The sequence below is a fragment of the Hippoglossus stenolepis genome, chromosome 6 (genome assembly GCF_022539355.2).
Source record: "Hippoglossus stenolepis isolate QCI-W04-F060 chromosome 6, HSTE1.2, whole genome shotgun sequence".
NCBI lineage: Eukaryota > Metazoa > Chordata > Actinopteri > Pleuronectiformes > Pleuronectidae > Hippoglossus > Hippoglossus stenolepis.
The window spans coordinates 20,142,684-20,161,188 of record NC_061488.1 but is presented as its reverse complement, the minus strand read 5'-3'; the positions used below and the strand labels follow the sequence as shown (position 1 = coordinate 20,161,188).

At 40.4% G+C, this 18,505-nt stretch overlaps 2 protein-coding genes across 3 annotated transcripts; both read right to left on the bottom strand.

Moving 5' to 3' along the window:
- Nucleotides 1-82: 82 nt before the first annotated feature.
- Nucleotides 83-10,491, bottom strand: zbtb17 (zinc finger and BTB domain containing 17). 2 transcript variants are annotated; one of them, XM_035159064.2, is made up of 15 exons: nucleotides 10,307-10,491; nucleotides 8,460-8,708; nucleotides 8,084-8,263; nucleotides 6,493-6,789; nucleotides 6,248-6,337; nucleotides 5,565-5,902; nucleotides 5,259-5,401; nucleotides 4,851-5,151; nucleotides 4,570-4,657; nucleotides 3,523-3,639; nucleotides 3,268-3,388; nucleotides 2,457-2,587; nucleotides 2,085-2,333; nucleotides 1,825-1,914; nucleotides 83-1,272 (listed from the first exon to the last, which is right to left on the bottom strand). In XM_035159064.2, exons 2-15 carry the CDS (start codon nucleotides 8,662-8,664, stop codon nucleotides 1,049-1,051), a joined length of 2,574 nt encoding a protein of 857 aa, XP_035014955.1. In that variant the 5' UTR covers nucleotides 8,665-8,708; nucleotides 10,307-10,491; the 3' UTR covers nucleotides 83-1,048. The 2 variants fall into 2 exon arrangements, with proteins under 2 accessions (XP_035014955.1, XP_035014956.1); XM_035159065.2 differs by lacking the exons at nucleotides 8,460-8,708; nucleotides 10,307-10,491 and having other exon boundaries at nucleotides 8,058-8,210.
- A 2,401-nt stretch (nucleotides 10,492-12,892) lies between these two features.
- hspb7 (heat shock protein family, member 7 (cardiovascular)) lies at nucleotides 12,893-16,697 on the bottom strand. Its single transcript, XM_035159685.2, has 3 exons — nucleotides 16,146-16,697; nucleotides 13,637-13,761; nucleotides 12,893-13,474 (listed from the first exon to the last, which is right to left on the bottom strand). Exons 1-3 carry the CDS (start codon nucleotides 16,309-16,311, stop codon nucleotides 13,295-13,297), a joined length of 471 nt encoding a protein of 156 aa, XP_035015576.2. The 5' UTR covers nucleotides 16,312-16,697; the 3' UTR covers nucleotides 12,893-13,294.
- Nucleotides 16,698-18,505: the final 1,808 nt, after the last annotated feature.

Below are 18,505 nucleotides of genomic sequence, written 5' to 3'. Positions count from 1 at the left end.
GCCTAATTTTCCCATACATTTTTATATCAAATATTAGTATGAATATGATTTAAAGGAAAATCAAAGTGCAACACAAGGCTGGTCAGACTGCGATGGTTCTTTATTGATCCAATAACGACCATTGATTCTTACCAAGTATCTTGTAGATGTTAATGTAAACAGACAACAAAATGACACTGAACTATCTTCATACCAGTGAGATCGTCTTACTGCAACAATAGAAAAAAGCTGTCTTACAGTTATGGTAAAACTGAGAATTGACCTGTTTCTCATCAAGACAAATATTTATTTCAATCTTCATTTAGGGGTCATAAGACTTATAAAGGACACGTAGCAAATCTATAAATATTACACATCAACAGCATTTACAGTGTTTGCCAGAACATGAATAAATCACCCCTCTGATCTAAATCCTTATTACCCTACATGTCCATCTAAATATTCTTTGTATAATGAGCTTTCCATGAAAATATTTCAACTAAAAGCAATAAAATAGTTTGACTGTTTAGGGAAAATGTACATATTTCACTTAAGTGAAATGAAAAAAATAAAACAGGTGTTTAAGTTATATTTGGAATTATTGTGATCTAAATGTTTAATAGAAATGACAAATGCACAATCCTGCATTTCATTCTAAAAATAAACAAATTATACATCGTATAACCTTCTCTAACAGAATTCTCAAAATGATTTACAAAATCACTGAATTTCATCTGGTGTGTTGGAATTGGGGCTGCAAACATCATGACTTATGACCATAAATCTTATCGAGTTTACATTAAGTTGACCTTATTCGGAAATTCTTGGGCCTCATAAACTCCCTTAATTTACTGTGCTTCCTCCTCCTGTATAAATTAGATTTCTGCTATAAACAATATTTAACACATCTTTTCACAAATCTGATCCAGTACACTCTTTTCCCTATGTGTGGAGCTCAGTGTGGGTTTCCACTGCTCATCAGTCACCCTTCGTGACCGTTCTTCTTGTTGTCGTGTCTCGCCCACCATCTTTCTGTCTGCCTCTTCCTCTCCGTCATTGGCATGGCAGATCAGGTTTCCCCTTCCTGGATAACCTGCTCTGTTGTGGGTTGCCATGTTGTAGCCGTTTCCCCCTCAGCGGAGGTGGTTGTGGTGTACTGGTAAAAGTCTGAATCGGCCTGAAACATGACCAAGGCCTGAGCTGTGTGTATGCGTACGTGCTGGGCAAGGGAGCTCGCGTCCAAGAATTTATCACCACAGGAATCACAAGCGTATAAGATCTGTGTGTTGGGGTCTGGGAACAGATGAAGAGTTGACAAACAAAGTAAGCCATTCATATTCCTCCTGCTGTATAACATCCTATCGAAATGTGTTACATGTTATCACACCAACTTCCCCTGATCTTTTCCAATTTACCATTTTACACAAGTCCATAAAGTTCGAATTTGGTTGGATTTGGTTTATCAATTAAATTGGCACTACACTCGCTGTCTCTGCCATTGGAGTTAAATAATTTTCATTTGAGAATTACTAACTTATTCGAATTTTATCATACAAGAAGGTAAGTAAGTTAGTTAAAGTCTCTTGAAGCATTTGTTTGCATTAGATTCAGTGAGAGCTCTGGCAGTGACTGTTAAATTGTGGCATTTGTCTATTACATGCATATGTGCATAAAATATTTGTTATCAAGTTGTTCCTATAATATGTGTTAATAACAACTCCCAACTACATTTTAGAATCAATGGGATGTGTACATGGCCAAATCCCACGTATTTAACTCAAAATATATGTTTTTTAGGAGAATCAGTATGTTTGAGTTGATATCAAAAGTACTTTTAAATTTTACCTGCTTCTTGCACTTTCTCTACTGCCTTGGTGATTTCAGCTTTCAAAGCCTCTGTCTCATCTGCAGACACTGAAGCATCCACTGGAACAACTGTAAACAGACAAGTGACACAAGGTAAACAAACACTTGTCACTGCATAAACCCATTCATGCTTCTCTTATCACCTGCAGGATGCTATCTGCAGCACTTGTCAGCTCCTCTCCAGCATACACACATTTCCCTGAAAATCAATGGATTCAGTCTTGAGGATGCTTTCTGACCTGTCAGCTGAGCCACAGCACTTCCTGCCAGGGTGACAATATCATCTGTGGTAACAGTCACTATGTTGATCTCGCTGTCAGAGTTGGCTGCAACTGTGCACCCATCAGCCACCTCGTCTGTGCTGCCCGTGGCTACTATCAGCCGCTTCATGCCGGCCTTGCCGTGGTGGACGGTCCTGACATGAGAGCGCAGATTGTCCACTCGATTAAATCCTCTGCCGCATTTGTCACACAGGAAAGGTTTCTCCCCTTAGAAAGCCGGACAGAAAAAACAAAACACTCAACTGGTGGGAAGCAGCAGTAAAGGAGACTGAAGTTTCTCGTGTTCCTCCCTGAAGCAACATAATAATTGGGCACAAATTTTGTCCTTACCTGTGTGTATGATGATGTGCTTCGACAGGTCTCCCACATTGACAAATGCCTTGTTGCACATCTGACATTTGTGTGGTCGGACGTTGTCATGATGGCGAATGTGATTGGCCAGTTGACTGGACTGCACAAACCTGTGCAGAGAGAAACATAAGATACATTGCTCATCTAGCTTCCTGTATTCACATTGTATTTAAAGCAAGAGTTCACAGCAACAATTTGATCATGATTTAATATCAGTACAAAACTTTTGATGCAAGACTGAACAAAACATTTTATTTAAAAAAGTATGACCTTGGAGGCCAGACAGATACATACGATCTATGGTTCCTGTGCAGATTAAATCAATAGCTAATGTTTCCAGTCATATCGATGGATAACTTCACGTAATGCCCCTTTTCCCCTGGTCAAAAAACACACTAACATCCACTGACATCTGGCTTTTGTCTGCAATGGGAAGGGATTCAATCGACATTCACTGCAGGTCAAATGACTCTGCAGTAGAAAAAGGGTTTTATCGGCTCTAGATCCGAACGGCAATGTCACCTGGGTGAACGCACTAATTTGACTAATGGGCAGACAGAAGTGTAAGAGAGCGCCTCTGTTTTCAGTGCATTTGCGACGTTGAACACGACAGACCAGGGGTAAAAAAACTGAGAGGTAAACTCCTCTACTGGCAATGGAAAAGAAGTGAATCGCCTTTTTAGCAGGCATCTAAAAAACCTGCATATAAAGAGGTATAAAGTACAATTGAGTTTTGAAAACCGAGCCTAGTATTACTGCATCGCTGTGTCTATTCTGTCACGCCACTGACCTTTTGCCGCAGCGATCACACACATAAGGCTTCTCTCCCGTGTGCTGGCGGACATGAGCAATAAGGGAGCTGGCCTGGGTGAAGGCTTTGCCACAGACAACACAGACGCAGGGCTTCTCTCCTGTAACACATGAATTACTGTCTCACTCAGGTGGATTGTAGATATCAACATAAGTGTGCAGTTCCGCTATGAAAAATTTGAATATTGCATGTTGCTTTCACATTACATAGTCTGCCTGAATGTGACGGGAATACCTGTGTGGATGCGTTCATGCCGTTGCAGAGCTCCAGGATCACTGAACGCTCTCATACAGTGCATACAGGTGTAAGGTTTCTCCCCACTGTGAACCCGCAGGTGTCTCTTCAGATTCCCTACACAGCAGACACCATCACACAAAGGTTAGACTGAATGACTAAAAGCAAAGAAACAGTGACACAAGTCACCTGCCATTATATAAAGTGCACACTTAATGAAAACAGCCGAAAAAGCTGAAGATACACAACAAAATAGAAATCAATAAAAATAAAGTCGGACTAATGCATGTCACCGTTTCCTTAATGCTATTCTGTTGAATGGTAAATCATTTTATTTGAAGTTCAGTTCAGTTTGTTAGAGGTTACAGTTTGCTACGTGTCAGTTACCGAGGACACAGAATCTCATTGTAGTTTCCTACACACCATACCCCATCACATGTCTCACATACCGCAGGAGTTTGTATGAACGGTAAACTGTGGCTCTGTGTAATGACTCTATCGACAACACTGGTAGCGGCTTTGTCACCTTATCTGAAATCATGTGATGATTATGGGACTGAAACTGACAATTATTTCCATCATGAATCAATCTTTTGAACAAGAGTCCCAAAACATATCATTCAAAAATAAGGAAAAACTGAAAATCCTCAATTTAAAGAACCTGAAACTTTTTTCACCAATTTCTCATATAAATCACTAATAAGCATTAACTTTTAATTGATAATTGGCTCCTTAGTAACTTCATTTCTGGATGAACTATCCCTTTAAGGGCAATGTTGGGCCTTGGTGGAGGTATGGGCTCTACTGAGAGCTATTCAATTTTTTTGATATCAGCTGAAACAAAGAAGAAAGTAGAAACTAAGCATAACATCTCCTTTTTAATATTTGTCCTCCTCATTTAACAGATGTAATGTTTTCTGTCACTGAACTGATCTTTACTGTTCTTGCTTTAGGTATGGGGGGGGGGATCCACATGCCACTAGTACTTCTTTGATAGGTGGAGTTTCTATTGATTGAGAAAACAAATAGCTCTTACTGTCTTCTTACCTGAAGTTGTAAACTGTTTGCCACATTCTTTGCATTTAAGAGGTCCATCTGTAATGTGGATCTTTAAGTGAGCCTTAAGATTCCCCACCTAAAGAGAACATATGACAATCAGACTTAAAACACAAATGTGGAAACTAAATGCTTATGGGACTACCAAATTAGAATTTAACTTATCCAAACACCTTTCTGAAAGGCAAGTGTGTAGTGCTCTAAAAGGGGATAAGTTGTGTATTAATGAAGAGAGGTGCAATTCAAAAAAACATTCAAATACAAGCTGTTACCTGGTTAAAGCGTTTTTCGCAGTGCGGACACTTGTTGCCCTTTCCCGTATTGTGCGTCTCTAGATGTCTCATCTTGGCGGTGGGGTCAGAAAAGGCCTTCTCACAGAAGTCGCAGTGATAGGGCTTCTCACCGCTGTGCACCAGCTGGTGCCGCTTCAGGTTGCCAGACGTGGTGAAGAGCTTGCCGCAGACGTCGCAGCTGTAGCGTGCTTCACCTGTGTGGCGCTTGCGGTGCAAATTGAGCAGGCTGATCTGACGGTAGCTCTTTCCGCAAATGGAGCAGCAGTACGGCTTCAGGGGGCTAGGAGACAATAACTCAATTTAGTACTGTAGCCTGAAAGAGCTCAGTAGGCAGGTGTGATGAGAAAGACGTGAACTACACATCTCTGAATAAAAGAAGTGATTCACCTGTGTGTTTTCTCGTGGGCTTTACAGGCTGCTGGGTCTGAGAAAGCCTTGTTGCAGTCCCGACAGCTGAACGGCTTCTCTCCTGTGTGAATACGCATGTGCCTCTTGAAGTTACCAGTGTGGGTAAATTTCTTCCCACAGTCCTGCAGTAAAGAAAATAGGCCACTTGGAGTGAGCTGATTTATATGCAAAAATAGGTACAGGATCATTCGCGCAAAGATTGCCGACAACGCTGCATCAGCTGAATGTACCTGTGGTTGTCTTATTCAAACCTCAAAATCATGATGACAAACATGTAAAGCTTACCTCACATTTGTGTGTCACAGAGCTGTAAGGCTTTGACTCGGACCGGTTGCTCATTGACGCTGACAGAGTTTGTCTCCCCTCCATCTCGCTGCCGGAGTCGACTCCTTCCTCCTGCTGGCTGACCTCGCCATCTTCCTCTCCATCCCCATCTTCCTCTCCATCCCCATCTTCCTCTCCATCCCCATCCCCATCTTCCTCTCCATCCCCATCTTCATCATCAACTTCCCCATCACCGGTCTCCACAAACTCATCCTCCTCTCCTTCAGTCACCTCGGTCGGCTCCGCCACCTTTGACTCAGGTTTTGTCTCTGACGTGCCTTCGCCCTCTGAGTCACTCTCTATGAGGGTGGAAATAGGGACACATGTAACTAACATACTGTCTAGAATCTTGAATAGAAATTGTTATAGCTATGAAAATCCAACACTCTTTCAATAAGCTGCTTCTAAAACAATTAACATTTTGCAGAGATCCTGGAATTGAATGTTGAACTTCAAAAAAAAAAGAGGAAACACTGCAATAATCATATTGATTCTAATCAATCTGACTCATGAAAAATGAATTACTCCTGATGAAATCCTGACTCCTTCTGTATGATGGTACTCAACACATTTCGTAACCAGTTTAAAGTCTTGTCGACAGAGGGGTTGTCTACATTGATACAGCGGAACCGTCTTGTGCTCACCAGGTGGGAAGTTTCGTCGCAGAGGTTTTCGGATTCTTCTCCCTCGAGAGCTCGAGTAAGATGAGCTGCCTTCAGATTTTAACTGTAATCCTGTAAATGCAGAGAGATAACTCTGAGTTTGTGTGTCGAATAAAATTAGCAAAGCTTGTTACAGACGCTACAAAGCATCATGTGGGCCTTGAACACGATTTTATTTTTATTAGATGCAAGCACACATGCCAAATGGACTTTCTGTAGGTACTTACCGGGTACATAATTGGTGTCGCAGGGGTCATCCTGAAATTCAGGTGTATCTTGTGCAGTGCTTTCTATGTTCTTTTCACCCGAAGGGGGCTCGGTTTTGGGTGTTTGTGCTGCAGGACTGGGCTGAGAATCAGTCTGTTGAGTTTCTGTAGCGGTGTCTTCCTTTAAATTGTCCTGATTTTGCGTCGGTTCTTTATCTTCTGTGATAGGGCAAGAAGCACTCTCCTCTGCTTGTGCTGCCACTTCAGCCATGTCACTCTCCTGCGCCAGTCTCAGCTCGCTTTGACCTGTTTTTTCATCTGGTTTATTCAAGGACAAAAGAAGAAAGTGGCTTATGTCAGACTCCATATTTTCATATTTGGATTACAACGTAAAATCTAAAGCCGTTTTCAGACATGAACTCCGCAGAATATACCCTAATTTTGTCTGGACATTCTTCTGAGTTTGCCTTTTACTTATGAACTACACAGCACATGATTCAGGTTACGGGTTGACCTGCATGCAGGAGACACGCAGCGATCATTTGGTTTTATTTACAGCACATCACACAGGTGACGACCCTTATCACCAAAACTCATTGTCTTTCTAAATTGACTTCATCTATGTGTAAGGCTCCTCTTTTTCATCCTGATATGTTTGTGTTTTGGGCTCATTCTGACATTATGCAGAGTTTTTACTCGTGGGCTGGCAGGAGAAACTTTGGAGAATGTCAGGAGCCCCTTACTCTGTCGTTTGCTTCCTCACATACAGACCCTCTGGAGAGTAACAGGAGATCATAGCTCAGTGCATGTCTGAAATGAACTTAATCAAATGTTGAATCTGAATCAGATTAGGTTGATATCTTCACATGAACTGATATAACCACTAAGCAGTTTCACACTGATCAATTCTGCACAAAAAAATGTCCTAAAACAGTATCATAATCATCATATCAGAGTGATTTATCTCACTTCTTTACAGTACAGGTGAATACAGCATTTGTAATAGCTGCAACCAACCATGGAAAGAGTGGAAACACTTCTCTGACACTACTAGTATTACAAACATGGGATAACTTGAAGATAAAGTTAAGGTTCAACGCGTTAGGTTATTGAATTATCCCTTTCAACACAAGTATGTAATTATTTCCCTGGTTTAGCACTTGTGAAATTGAGGGCACAGATTATTAAGTTGAGGGCAACAACTGTTGGTACAGGCATAAAAACTGTGAAGAGGGTTTATTTATTATAGGTCCAGTGTGTAAAATTTAGGTGAAAGGGATCTATTGACAGAAATTTAATGTTAAATAATCCTAGTGATGTTTTAATGAGTGTGTTTCATCTAAATTGTACAAATTGTTGTTTTATTTACCCTAGAATGGGCCCTTTATATTGAAATACTTTATATTTACATCAGGGGGGGTCCTCTCTATGGAGGCCGCCATGTTTCTTAGTAGCCCAGACAAACTAAACATCCTTCAGTTTTTATGAAAACTGAAGGATCACCACTAGATTTAACACACTGCAACTTTAATAAAATAAAAAAAAAAGTAATTATTCTGAGTATTCACTGCATTGAAATGACTCACAGAGCAACGTGGAACACTGAACTCACCCACAGTGAAATCCAGTGTTATGAGGGAAGGAACTGGATTTGCCATCGACTGGTACGCAGAGCAGGCGTTTACAATCTCTTGCATTTGTAAAAAGTTAGCAACGGCCAGCACGTCTTCGACATTCTGCGAACTTAAACTCAGCTTGGCTGTGTACATAAACTCCAGGACATGACCCAAACCTGCAACGATAATGAGGAATACAATAAGTCTACTGGATGGACAGTAGGGATGATGAGGTACATTTAGCGATATTTAAGCAAGGTACTGTAGATGGTGTACAAAATCAAAGCACTGGAAGATGAAAAAGACAAAACAAATGAAATACACAAAACGGAAGTATAAAGACGTGTGTGCCCACAGTCAGGTTGAACCTACCTGCTGCATTGCTGATGTCCAGATGCACCACATCTTTCTGGTCCAGGAAGAGGGTGCGGAAATAGATGCTGCAGGCTGCCAGCACAGCTTTGTGGGCCTTGAAGTCCACCCCGTCCACAACAAAGGTGCAGTCACACAGCAGGCCCTGCTTGCGCTGCCGGTTAAGCTGCTCCAGGACCTTCCCGCTGTGCCATGGGAACTCCATCGCTCTGAAAGATTGAGGATGGTGCTGGCGGCCAGGCACCTTCTCTGTGGACCAATGACAAGTAAGAATGTGGGACATTGGGTGAGGTTAAAATGGCTAATACAAATACAATAAATAAATAACACAATAAATGGCAGACCTTGTAAATGGTCTAAATGGTGTGTATTTGTACAGCCCTTTTCTAGTCTTTATGACCACTCAAAGCACTTTACATTACAGTTTTGCCATTCACTGGCCTTTTATTTAACAACACCAATCAATCATTGTTGCCCACCATTGATATGATTATGTCTCCCCCCTGAACATAGTGAAGCTGTACAATTCTTTTAATGATTCAGCTGACAGACCAGACTAATCGCTCCATGATTTGGGATGTGGGTGTTAAGTGAAAAAAACAGTATATATCAAAAGCCACATTATGTAACACTGACATTAATACATTTACATAGAATTAAAATAATGCCACAAACCATAACTTTGGATGTTTAGATAACAAAAAAATCATTACTTAACTGCAATAAATCACCTTGTTTTGAACACTATGTAGGGCTGGATGATATGGCCAAAAAGTATATCTAGATAAAAGTTAGTGGAGGTTGATGATTATCACAATAAATGTCATAATATTAATATTATTTTTAATAGAGAGTTTGCTCCTGAGTGAATTTAGTGTTTTTAAAATCTTTTGCATGAGCAGAGAATGACAAACACTTGATAAACATTTTACAGATCTGTAATAGATCAATTATGTGTTATACCTTTTTATTGTGCTTAGACAAGCCATAAGCATTATATCAATATATATTACATTTATTTTTTTGATGAAAATCCTATTGCGATAACTATTGATCAGCCAGATAAGAAGCTCAGAAATGACAGCATTTCTCAATATCCTCTTTTCAAACTGGCACGTGGACCTACTGTACATGGCAACTTTAAAAACACTGTGGAATATGGGAAATCATTCTTATTCATCTGTAATTATCCCACGTTATGTCCATGGGTTGTATCAAGACACTTTACAATGCACACTGTTCTCGTGTGCGTTGAGGCATGTCTGGGTTAGATCTTTATTTATCCTGCAGGTGTCTAATTTGGTCTGTGTTGTTTACACTCATGGTTTTAGACATCATCAGGCTTCCTTTTCCTACACCACACCACCGTGGGAATAGCAGAGAGAGAGAAAGACAGGATTTTACCCCCAAACTGTAACTTAGCAAGCATTGGAAACACAACTGAGGCCAAATGAAGTAGGTGTGTGGCACCTGATGGGACATGATACCGTTAGCTAGCTAAAGGAACAACGAGTGACATTAGCCAGAATAACACGATCATTCAGCTTTAACTGGTGTCATGACGTTTTTGCGACGAGACAACAGCACCGAGGATCTTTTCAGACTGTGAAGTTGTTTTTCCCGAAAACTTTTCAAAGATTAGCTTGACGGCGCATCGATTACAATTCCTCCATCCTTGCAGCTTTGTTATCCGGGATTAATTTAGCATGCCTTGACATGCATGTATTGCAGGAACAAGATGGCGGCTCGGGGAGTCGGGCCTGTGTCCATCTCTTGTGTTTTCCTCAGTTCGCTCGCCCTGGGTTCAGGTGAAGCGCCATTTTAAGAGAAACTAACTCGGGCTTTACCTCCGTGTTGTCCGCTCTTCAATCCGGGTTCAAACCCTCCAACCAGGCGCTGTTTCGCTGCCTTTGGCTCAGTTATGAACAGCGATCCCAATCGAGTTTTTCGGCGATCGATCCTGCGGCGCTGCCTCCATCCACCGCCATCTTCCTCTCTCTGATCGATTGATAGGGACCGGGCGGATGTTTCTGTGGAGCATGCGCAGTGTGAACACGCGCTGTGGCCATGATGCCCGCGAGGTGGCGCTAAAGGCTCTTTCTGATTTCTATGATTGAAAATAAAGTGTTTTTATTCCTCATGTGCAAACAAAGGTTTTCTTTGTAACCTCTGTGTATTACTTGCCAAGATCCACATACTTAACTGTAAAGTACTGAAAACTAAACCTTTTTGATTTGATTAGTTTAATGTTCACCTCCTATGATAGACAAGCCTCTTTATACAGAGTCTATGTAGAAACGCATTCAATCTTTGCACTAATATTTTTTTACATTAAAAATAGCGTACATAATACATAGAAGATCACAAACTTGTCATGATAGCAAAAAACATGGTGTTTACATCTTGAAATTATAACATATCAACATAAAACAAGAAAGTAAAAGTAAAAAATGGAAATATCAACATAGACAAAAAGAAAAAGTGTATTATGGATATGTTTTCATCAATATATGGTGTAATCTATATGATATGATTACAGTTTTCCCCAAAAAATGTGAGGCTACAAAGGCCTCGTTTGTTTTATTTGTTTGTTGTCACAGAGAAGTTGTAGATCCACACAAATTAATGACAATAGCATCTTTATCTATCTAGCATTTCTCAAAACATAGTTACACAGTGCAAGTATAAACACATAACAGCTCAGTTATAAAGGAAAAACTAAAACAATATAAACAATAAACTCTTGACAGAAATTTAAGCATGGCCACTAACATTAATTACAAATTACATTAATACAAATGTTTGGTAAATTTTGGGTAAAACCAGTATGCAGTACATTTAAGCTTTTTAAAAGCACTCTGGCTTGTTGTATGTGATATTTACCAATCAGAAACCTGAGAGAACTGTTTGTAGAATATAAGTCAGCGTTACAGTTCAGAAACAAAACCACTTCTTCTAATATGGCCAACCAATTTGCGGAAGCTTTAAAAAATCTGCTGATTGAATTCCACCCAGAATATTTGAGATTCAAAAATAAATGAGAAATAGGAGGTGCCTAATAGTAAACACACACAAAATCAGTTACCTCTTGCAAGGCTGTCTTTGATGAGAAGTATGAAAGTGATGTAATGTGTTTTGTCTAAATAATGATGCACTATCCCCTTTTACCTTCACTTTCTGATAGAAGTGCACCAAAACACAGTTCAAACACAGTGGAGCAAAATTGTAGCCTCATAACAAAAGGCTTCTAAATTATGTTTGCTTGAATGGCACCTTTGAAAATCTTTTTTCATGAAAGCAGGACAGCCTCAAAAATGCCTTTATACACAAAAGACTGAATAGAAGCACCTTCCATTATCTGTAGGGTAGTTGTATGCTATTCTGTCTCTATTGATTAGGAGAGGAGTTTGCCACGTGATGCTCACAGCTCATCCATCTTCATACTGCCCTTATATTGCCTTTTTTTTCATTTGGATGTACGGTGAAGAAAATTGCAACCAGGTCAATCACAATTTCTGAAACGATTATGTTTTTATTCACTGGAATGTAAAATTAGTGATGATCAGAAAAGTCTGGCTCTGTCAATTGATTTTATATTTTCATGTTTCATTTCTGTGGCTCGGGAGGTAGAGGGGGTCTTCCACTAACCAGAGGGCAGGCGGTTCAATTCTACTCTCACCCATTCTGCGTTCCGAAGTGTCCTTGGGCAAGATGCTGAACCCCACATTGCCTCTCAAGGCTGTGCAGCTAGTGTGTGAGTAATGTGTGATAGAGAAAGTACAACACATAGATGCACTGTATCATGGGTGAATGGCAAAACTGTTCTGTAAATCACTTTGAGTGATCATCAAGACTGTAATTCTTTACAATGGTCTGCTGTTGTAGAACAGTTTTTCCTGGCCTTAAAACAGTAACATTTAAAAATAATGAGTATAGGAATATTGGAATCAGTATATTTTTATCATATATATAAATACACATTTTAATTTCTGTTCTTTCTATTCATATATATCAGTCAGACAACTCACGTTCAAACGTTTATTGCAACAGTAGGACAGGTTTAGTGTTTGGCGTCTAGGCTCAAACTTAATCACTCCCCCCTGATATGATTACACAGGAATGATGGGAGTGATGAGCAAATATGAGGGGCTGGAGCAACTGGTAGCAATACTGCAGCAGCAGTGCGAGCAAAGGGGGTGATAGGAAATCTCTCTCTGCTTAAATAGGCCGCCTAATAAGGTGGGTGTGTATTATAGATGGTTGTGGAGAGTGAGGTATGTCACATGATTGGAGCAGCGCAGCTCGAGTTGGCTGCCTATCCTAGCTCGCGGGGTTCGCTTCATTAATTTTCAAATCAACTCATATAAAGTGATTGAGCTCTTTCCCCAAACCACATGTATCAGGCAGAAGGGGAAACAGAAGGCATCAGCATGTTTATTGTCAAAGAAGGAGTATTTTATTCACACAAATAATACAACAGAATAAATTATTAATGAGAAACCATCAATTTAAAAATTCTGAATTTAGACAAGGGAGTAGAACTGTGTTAGACGACACAAGTGAAGTACTGGACTGATCAGTACAGTGTGTGTGTGTATGCTTGTCCAAATGCTGTACATGTCCAAGCTTCTACGTCTCAGCCTGTTATTTGCAGCCATGACCTATTGCAGCTGTGTCTGGTGAACTATCTCAGACTATAACTGAGTTGCAGACACAGCGGGAGGACGTGGTTGGTTTTACAGCGCACGGTGTGAGTGTTACATGTAGAATGGTTTCGGTGAAGACAGGAAATCAAGGAAGTTGCATAAAAAAACCCACAAGAAATCTTGTGTTCTCTAGATCTTGATCTCGGTGCGGAAGGTCTGGACGAGCTCGTGCTTGGCTGGGTGTCGCCGCGCACGGACTGTTAGGGTTCCCTCTGTGTCCAGTGATGACGTCACCGAGGTGGGGTCTACATCCTCAGGTAGCTGGCACTTGTGGGTGAATGTGTTCATCACTGAACCGTCCTGGGCCAACTGTTGAGGAAGAAATAAAAGATTCAGTGAGGGAATGTAACTGTGACACCCTGAAGTCCACAGATTGTCGTCCCAGGGTTCCACCATATGGCTAAGTCTGTTTTTTATCACTTGCAGACACACAGCATAGTACCGCTCTGAATCAGGAAGAAAGCTGCCCACCTTTTCTGCATGAACTTCTATCTGGTTGTTGGACGTGGTGACAATGACGTCTTCAGGGGAGAAGTCTCGCACGTCAACTGTGAACTGGTACGAATCCCCGAGAGTTTTAATGTTTCCAGCTCCACCTGAAAGCACGACAAGATGAGAAAGCATGTTTGTCACCTCTGGTTTTGTTTACACCACCTGCCACTGAAAATGACTTCCCATTTCAGTGAGTTAAGCACCATCACTGGTAATTATAATAGCTGCATGCGGTGTTTCATTAGGGACTGATTAACTGATGTTACAGGAAGTTGATTCACCATATAATTGAAATCATGTTTTTTTTCTTCATACCAAGACTCTAGTATACTGTTGAATAGTTTCAATTAAAAAAAAAGAAGCTAAATTCCATTATTCACTATTCAGACAAATTATTTTCTCTTTTCTTTTAGTATTTCATTACTTTTGCAGAAAATGGTCATGTATATTTATATATACACACAGGGGTCCAATTGATATACATACACACGTACATGTTATATGACGTGTGAACTTCCAGTGAATATTTGTTAAAAATGTAATCTAATGACTTTTAATTATAATTATAGCCAAATAATTATAATTAAAAGTGGAACACTGTCTTTTTTTTACAGAAAACATGATTGTATCCTAATGGTATTTGTTTTAATGTATTAGTAAATACAGACAAGCAGAATGGCTGTATTGGTAACACGTATGTTTTCCATATTATTGACGAGACTGACAAATTAGTATTTCTCAGCATGAGTGACTTAATGTTGCTGCTTTGGTCATATTCCAAATGTGCTCACTACTGTACAGAAGGCAGATCGACAGATGTGATTATTTTATGGAAACGTACATCACTATCAACGAAAAGAGCTCTCTTTGGCCCTCCATTTATTATTTAGTTATTTGCATCACAGCCTTTAATCTTTATTTAAATATTGGTTTTGTCATTTGTTTAGTTTCTATCAATCCCATGTCTGGAGTCTGAGCAACAATCTAATTTCAAGCTTCAACAGATTTGGATTTGAAAGAAATATTTGTTCATTCAGTTTCATCAAACTTTACTAAAGCAAAATTATAACAATTCCAAGTGATAAGTGAGAAAGAAGCTTCTCTCTCAGGCTTTAGAAACTTGATGATAAGGCTCCCTGCTGCTGAAGGTCCCCACTGACTCTGAGCTCAGTGAAGAACTACGTGGTAGCACATGATTTCACACACGACATCAGACTGAAGTCCCTGAGTGTGTCAGTGACTTCAGCTCTGACTTAACATATGAGGGTTAGTTTACTTATGTGACATCATTCCAAATGTGTGTGTGTGTGTGTGTGTGTGTGTGTGTACACTGGTCACCAGGCAACCATCTGATCATTCCTTATGCAGGCGTCATCCCAGATACTCGGCGTGTGAAGTCACACTGCTGGCCGTCTGTTCTGCATTCCCCTGTTTGCATGCATGAGTCTGCGTCAGTGTGTGTGTGTGTGTGTGTGCCTTGCTTTGCTTAGTGTCCTAGCATCAGTCTCCTGTGCTGCTACTATGGAACACCAACAATTCTATACCCTGCCCCTGAGTCACAGAGTCCATTTAAGGTTCAAATGTCACACATTCACACATCTGTGTGCACCTGCAGTGAACAGTTCACACCAGCTCCACACATTACTGAGCCACAGGACGTACCAGACACTGTGACGATAAGAGCCTGCTGATTTTAATGTATATTTTATATAATAAAATAATTTTATATTTATTATAATATATATATATATATATATATATACACACACATAGTATGTTTATAAGCAAACATCTCTTTTTTTAATTTGTTGGCATTTGAGTTTAAACATGTACGAATCATATAAACACATGTATGAATCATATATTGAGTAATTAGAGCTCACCCTCCACCCCACACTGTCAGATCCTCCGCATGAAATTTAGTTTTGAAAAAGAATGCATCATCAAATATACACATAATGTAGAAGTGCTCTCATGCTACAGTTAATACAAGTTAGTGCCCTTAGACTGAAATCCTCCCCCAGTTTACATTGGTTAGATTATCAAAGTAAATCATTGAAGGCATCATTTTTTATCTTGTTCAACTTAAAATGAAAGATAACATCCCTGATCCATCTTCAAGTTTACAAGTATTAGACATCAGGTCAACAAGGTTTTGAGGGTCACCCCATTACGCAGTACAGTCCTCAGGTCTCAGGTCACTGTGAACTTGAGTTGCTCCGTCAGTCAGTACCATGGCTACACTCACACCACAGTCCTTTTAAACTCAGTCCTGCCTGTTGTCTCCTTCCACTGAACTGTCACCTCCGACAGGCTTTATCACCACTTTATGGAGAAAAACTACACACTGCACACAAGTCGTTTCCAAGCAGCCATAAAAATCTTGTTAAAAGTCAAAACTGTCACTTCAACCGGCTGAAGCTATTATATTTATACCACTTGTGTATACAAAGGGTGTTACAGAAACCTGACATTGCGCCCAACTTACCGGAAAACCCCAAGGCGTCGCTCCCAGGCCTCATGAAGGAGCCAAAGTCCTCAGCAAACAGTCCCCGGCTTTTCTCCATGTATGGGTTACTAGAGGATGAGGATGAAGATGAAGTCTGGTGGAAACTACGCTCCGATCGATAGGCAGAAGAGTTGGTCACACTCATGGATGGGTGTGAGTGCTGGGTGAGGCAGAGGAGGTGAGCAGAGGGGAGAGAAGAGGGAGGCGGAGAGAGTTGATCCGTCTGGTAGCTCCTCTGGGAGTATTAAATGTTAGAAATAAGACACACAGCTCCTCTGTGTTTCCTTTTTTCTTTCTATGTGTTTATTATTCTTTGTGTGTCTAAGGTAACTGTTTTCCCACTATCCTGCAGCCACTCTCTCATTGGCCCTTATATACTGTGTGGTCCTATACGTGGTTGGGAGGTTCACACGTGTGTCACAGCTCATTGGGAGGGAGAAATAACGTTCTATATTTATCGTGAAACACACAGAGTGATGGAGAGAGGGGTCCGTGGTTGGAAAAGTTCTGGGCATTGAAGGGCCCTGAGGTTAAGAGAAGGGGAGAGAGTGGGATTTGATAGAGAGAGGTAGAGAAAGAGCAGGGGGGGCAACAGTTGTCATTCCACACACACCATCCCTGAAATAGCTCCCCTCTCCTGTCTTTAATTCCCCCGCACTCCGTCACTCCATTTGTCTGTTTCTTCTGCTTTCTTCATATTTAATGCCATTTCTTTGGTTCTGTGAAAGTGACGTAATGGCCGATCTTTCCACAGCGTGGTTTCATCTCATTAGTAAGATTTTTTGTGTTTTGTCGGGCCCCGTCTCATCTGCTTATTGATTTAATCTTTCTCTTTCTGAGCATGCAACATTAAGAACAAATGATTTTCTGGAAGACTCTGCATTCTCCTGCTGAGCTGGATGAAAAGAGAGGAGAGCGAATGGAAAAGTGGAAAAAGGAGACGTGCCTCTTATCTCAGAGGATAAGTAAAGAGCAAAACAAAGATGGAAAGAATGTGCTTGAAAACAAAGCCGCCAGCAGCGAGAGCGGGGGACTTAGTAGGGGCATTGCTTTGTGGCTATAAATATCTGCATGAGGAGCAGTGATTAAACAACACTCACTGCTCTCCCCTCTAGTGTCGCTGACAGCAAATCCATTAAAAAACCTTTAAGGACTAAATCACTATATGTCTATAATGACACTATTAGTATTTGACTGTTGCCCTAATCAATCATGAGTAGGTTGCCTAGAGTCTGCGCATGACCTGTACATGACACGTGCAACAAGTGACTGATTTACTGCGTGACATCACAACCTCAGTTCCTCAATCACAATGACACTGAAATGGAAACCACATTGTTCAAATAAATCCAGCACGTGTTGTCGTCTTTTGTTTTGAAGCCACGTTCGAATAGAAAGGTTATGGCCATCATAACAAATGACACCATACAGTGTTATGTGCCTCTTGTCTTATCAGTACAGAGCTGAAATCCCCCTGTTGAAGGTCTAAATCCAGCCCAGCAACTCAGCAGCTCCCTGCCAGGAAGCACACAGAGCCTGCTCCCCTCCATAGTAACAGCAGGAATATTGTTTATTCATTTTATAAATAAGATATCTGGTACACTGTGTTTGTTACTGCTGATGGTGCTTTAGTCGAGAGCAATGCTGGAAGAAAATGGCAAATGTGCTATCACATGCTATTGACAGTATTCACTTTACGAAATAATATATTAATGATTATCATTATCAATTACTCAATAATGTCTCTGGGGATTGTTTTCAACATAAGAAAGGTCAAAATGATCTCCGCTGCTGTCTCAGTTTTCAAAAGTCTGATGACATTTTACAGGATTGTTTTCTTTTTTAAATTATCCAAGGAAATAAAGTAATTTACTCAAATCAAAGGTTTTTAATGTCAGGGTCAAGAGGCCCATAGGAGTGGTATGGCACAATTTTGATGAGTCACGAGATGCTGAACTTGTCAATAGACACCAATCAATCGAACAAATTTTATTTGTATAGCCCAAATCGCAATGTGCCTCATAGGGCTTAACGAGGAGTGTCATCCTCTGCCCAAATAGGATGAGGAAAAACTACCAAAACACCTTTTTTAACAGGGAAAGAAAAAATATATACCTCTGAGAGCCAGAAGTGAGAGATCCCTCTCCCAGGACCGACAGAATAGAATAGAATCAATGTCATATGTAACAGGGCACCTTAACAAAATAGACAATGTTTACAACAATTATAAAAAAAAATTATATAAATGGAGAGGTGTATCAATGTTTGAAGTTTATACAGAAGATAATGCCAGACAGAGCAGCAATGACGATTGGAATTAGTATTGCTAGTAATGGTAG

What these genes read in the sequence shown, in the direction of transcription:
- hspb7 (XM_035159685.2), bottom strand. Translation starts at nt 16,311, where the DNA reads ATGAGTGTGACCAACTCTTCTGCCTATCGATCGGAGCGTAGTTTCCAC. An exon ending in CGACGCCTTGGGGTTTTCCG is followed by an intron (nt 13,762 to 16,145) that starts GTAAGTTGGGCG and finishes TCGTGCTTTCAG; the next exon opens with GTGGAGCTGGAAACATTAAA. An exon ending in TAGAAGTTCATGCAGAAAAG is followed by an intron (nt 13,475 to 13,636) that starts GTGGGCAGCTTT and finishes CTTCCTCAACAG; the next exon opens with TTGGCCCAGGACGGTTCAGT.
- zbtb17 (XM_035159064.2), bottom strand. Translation starts at nt 8,664, where the DNA reads ATGGAGTTCCCATGGCACAGCGGGAAGGTCCTGGAGCAGCTTAACCGG. An exon ending in CGACACCAATTATGTACCCG is followed by an intron (nt 6,338 to 6,492) that starts GTAAGTACCTAC and finishes CTGCATTTACAG; the next exon opens with GATTACAGTTAAAATCTGAA. An exon ending in TGTGATCGCTGCGGCAAAAG is followed by an intron (nt 2,588 to 3,267) that starts GTCAGTGGCGTG and finishes CTCTCTGCACAG; the next exon opens with GTTTGTGCAGTCCAGTCAAC.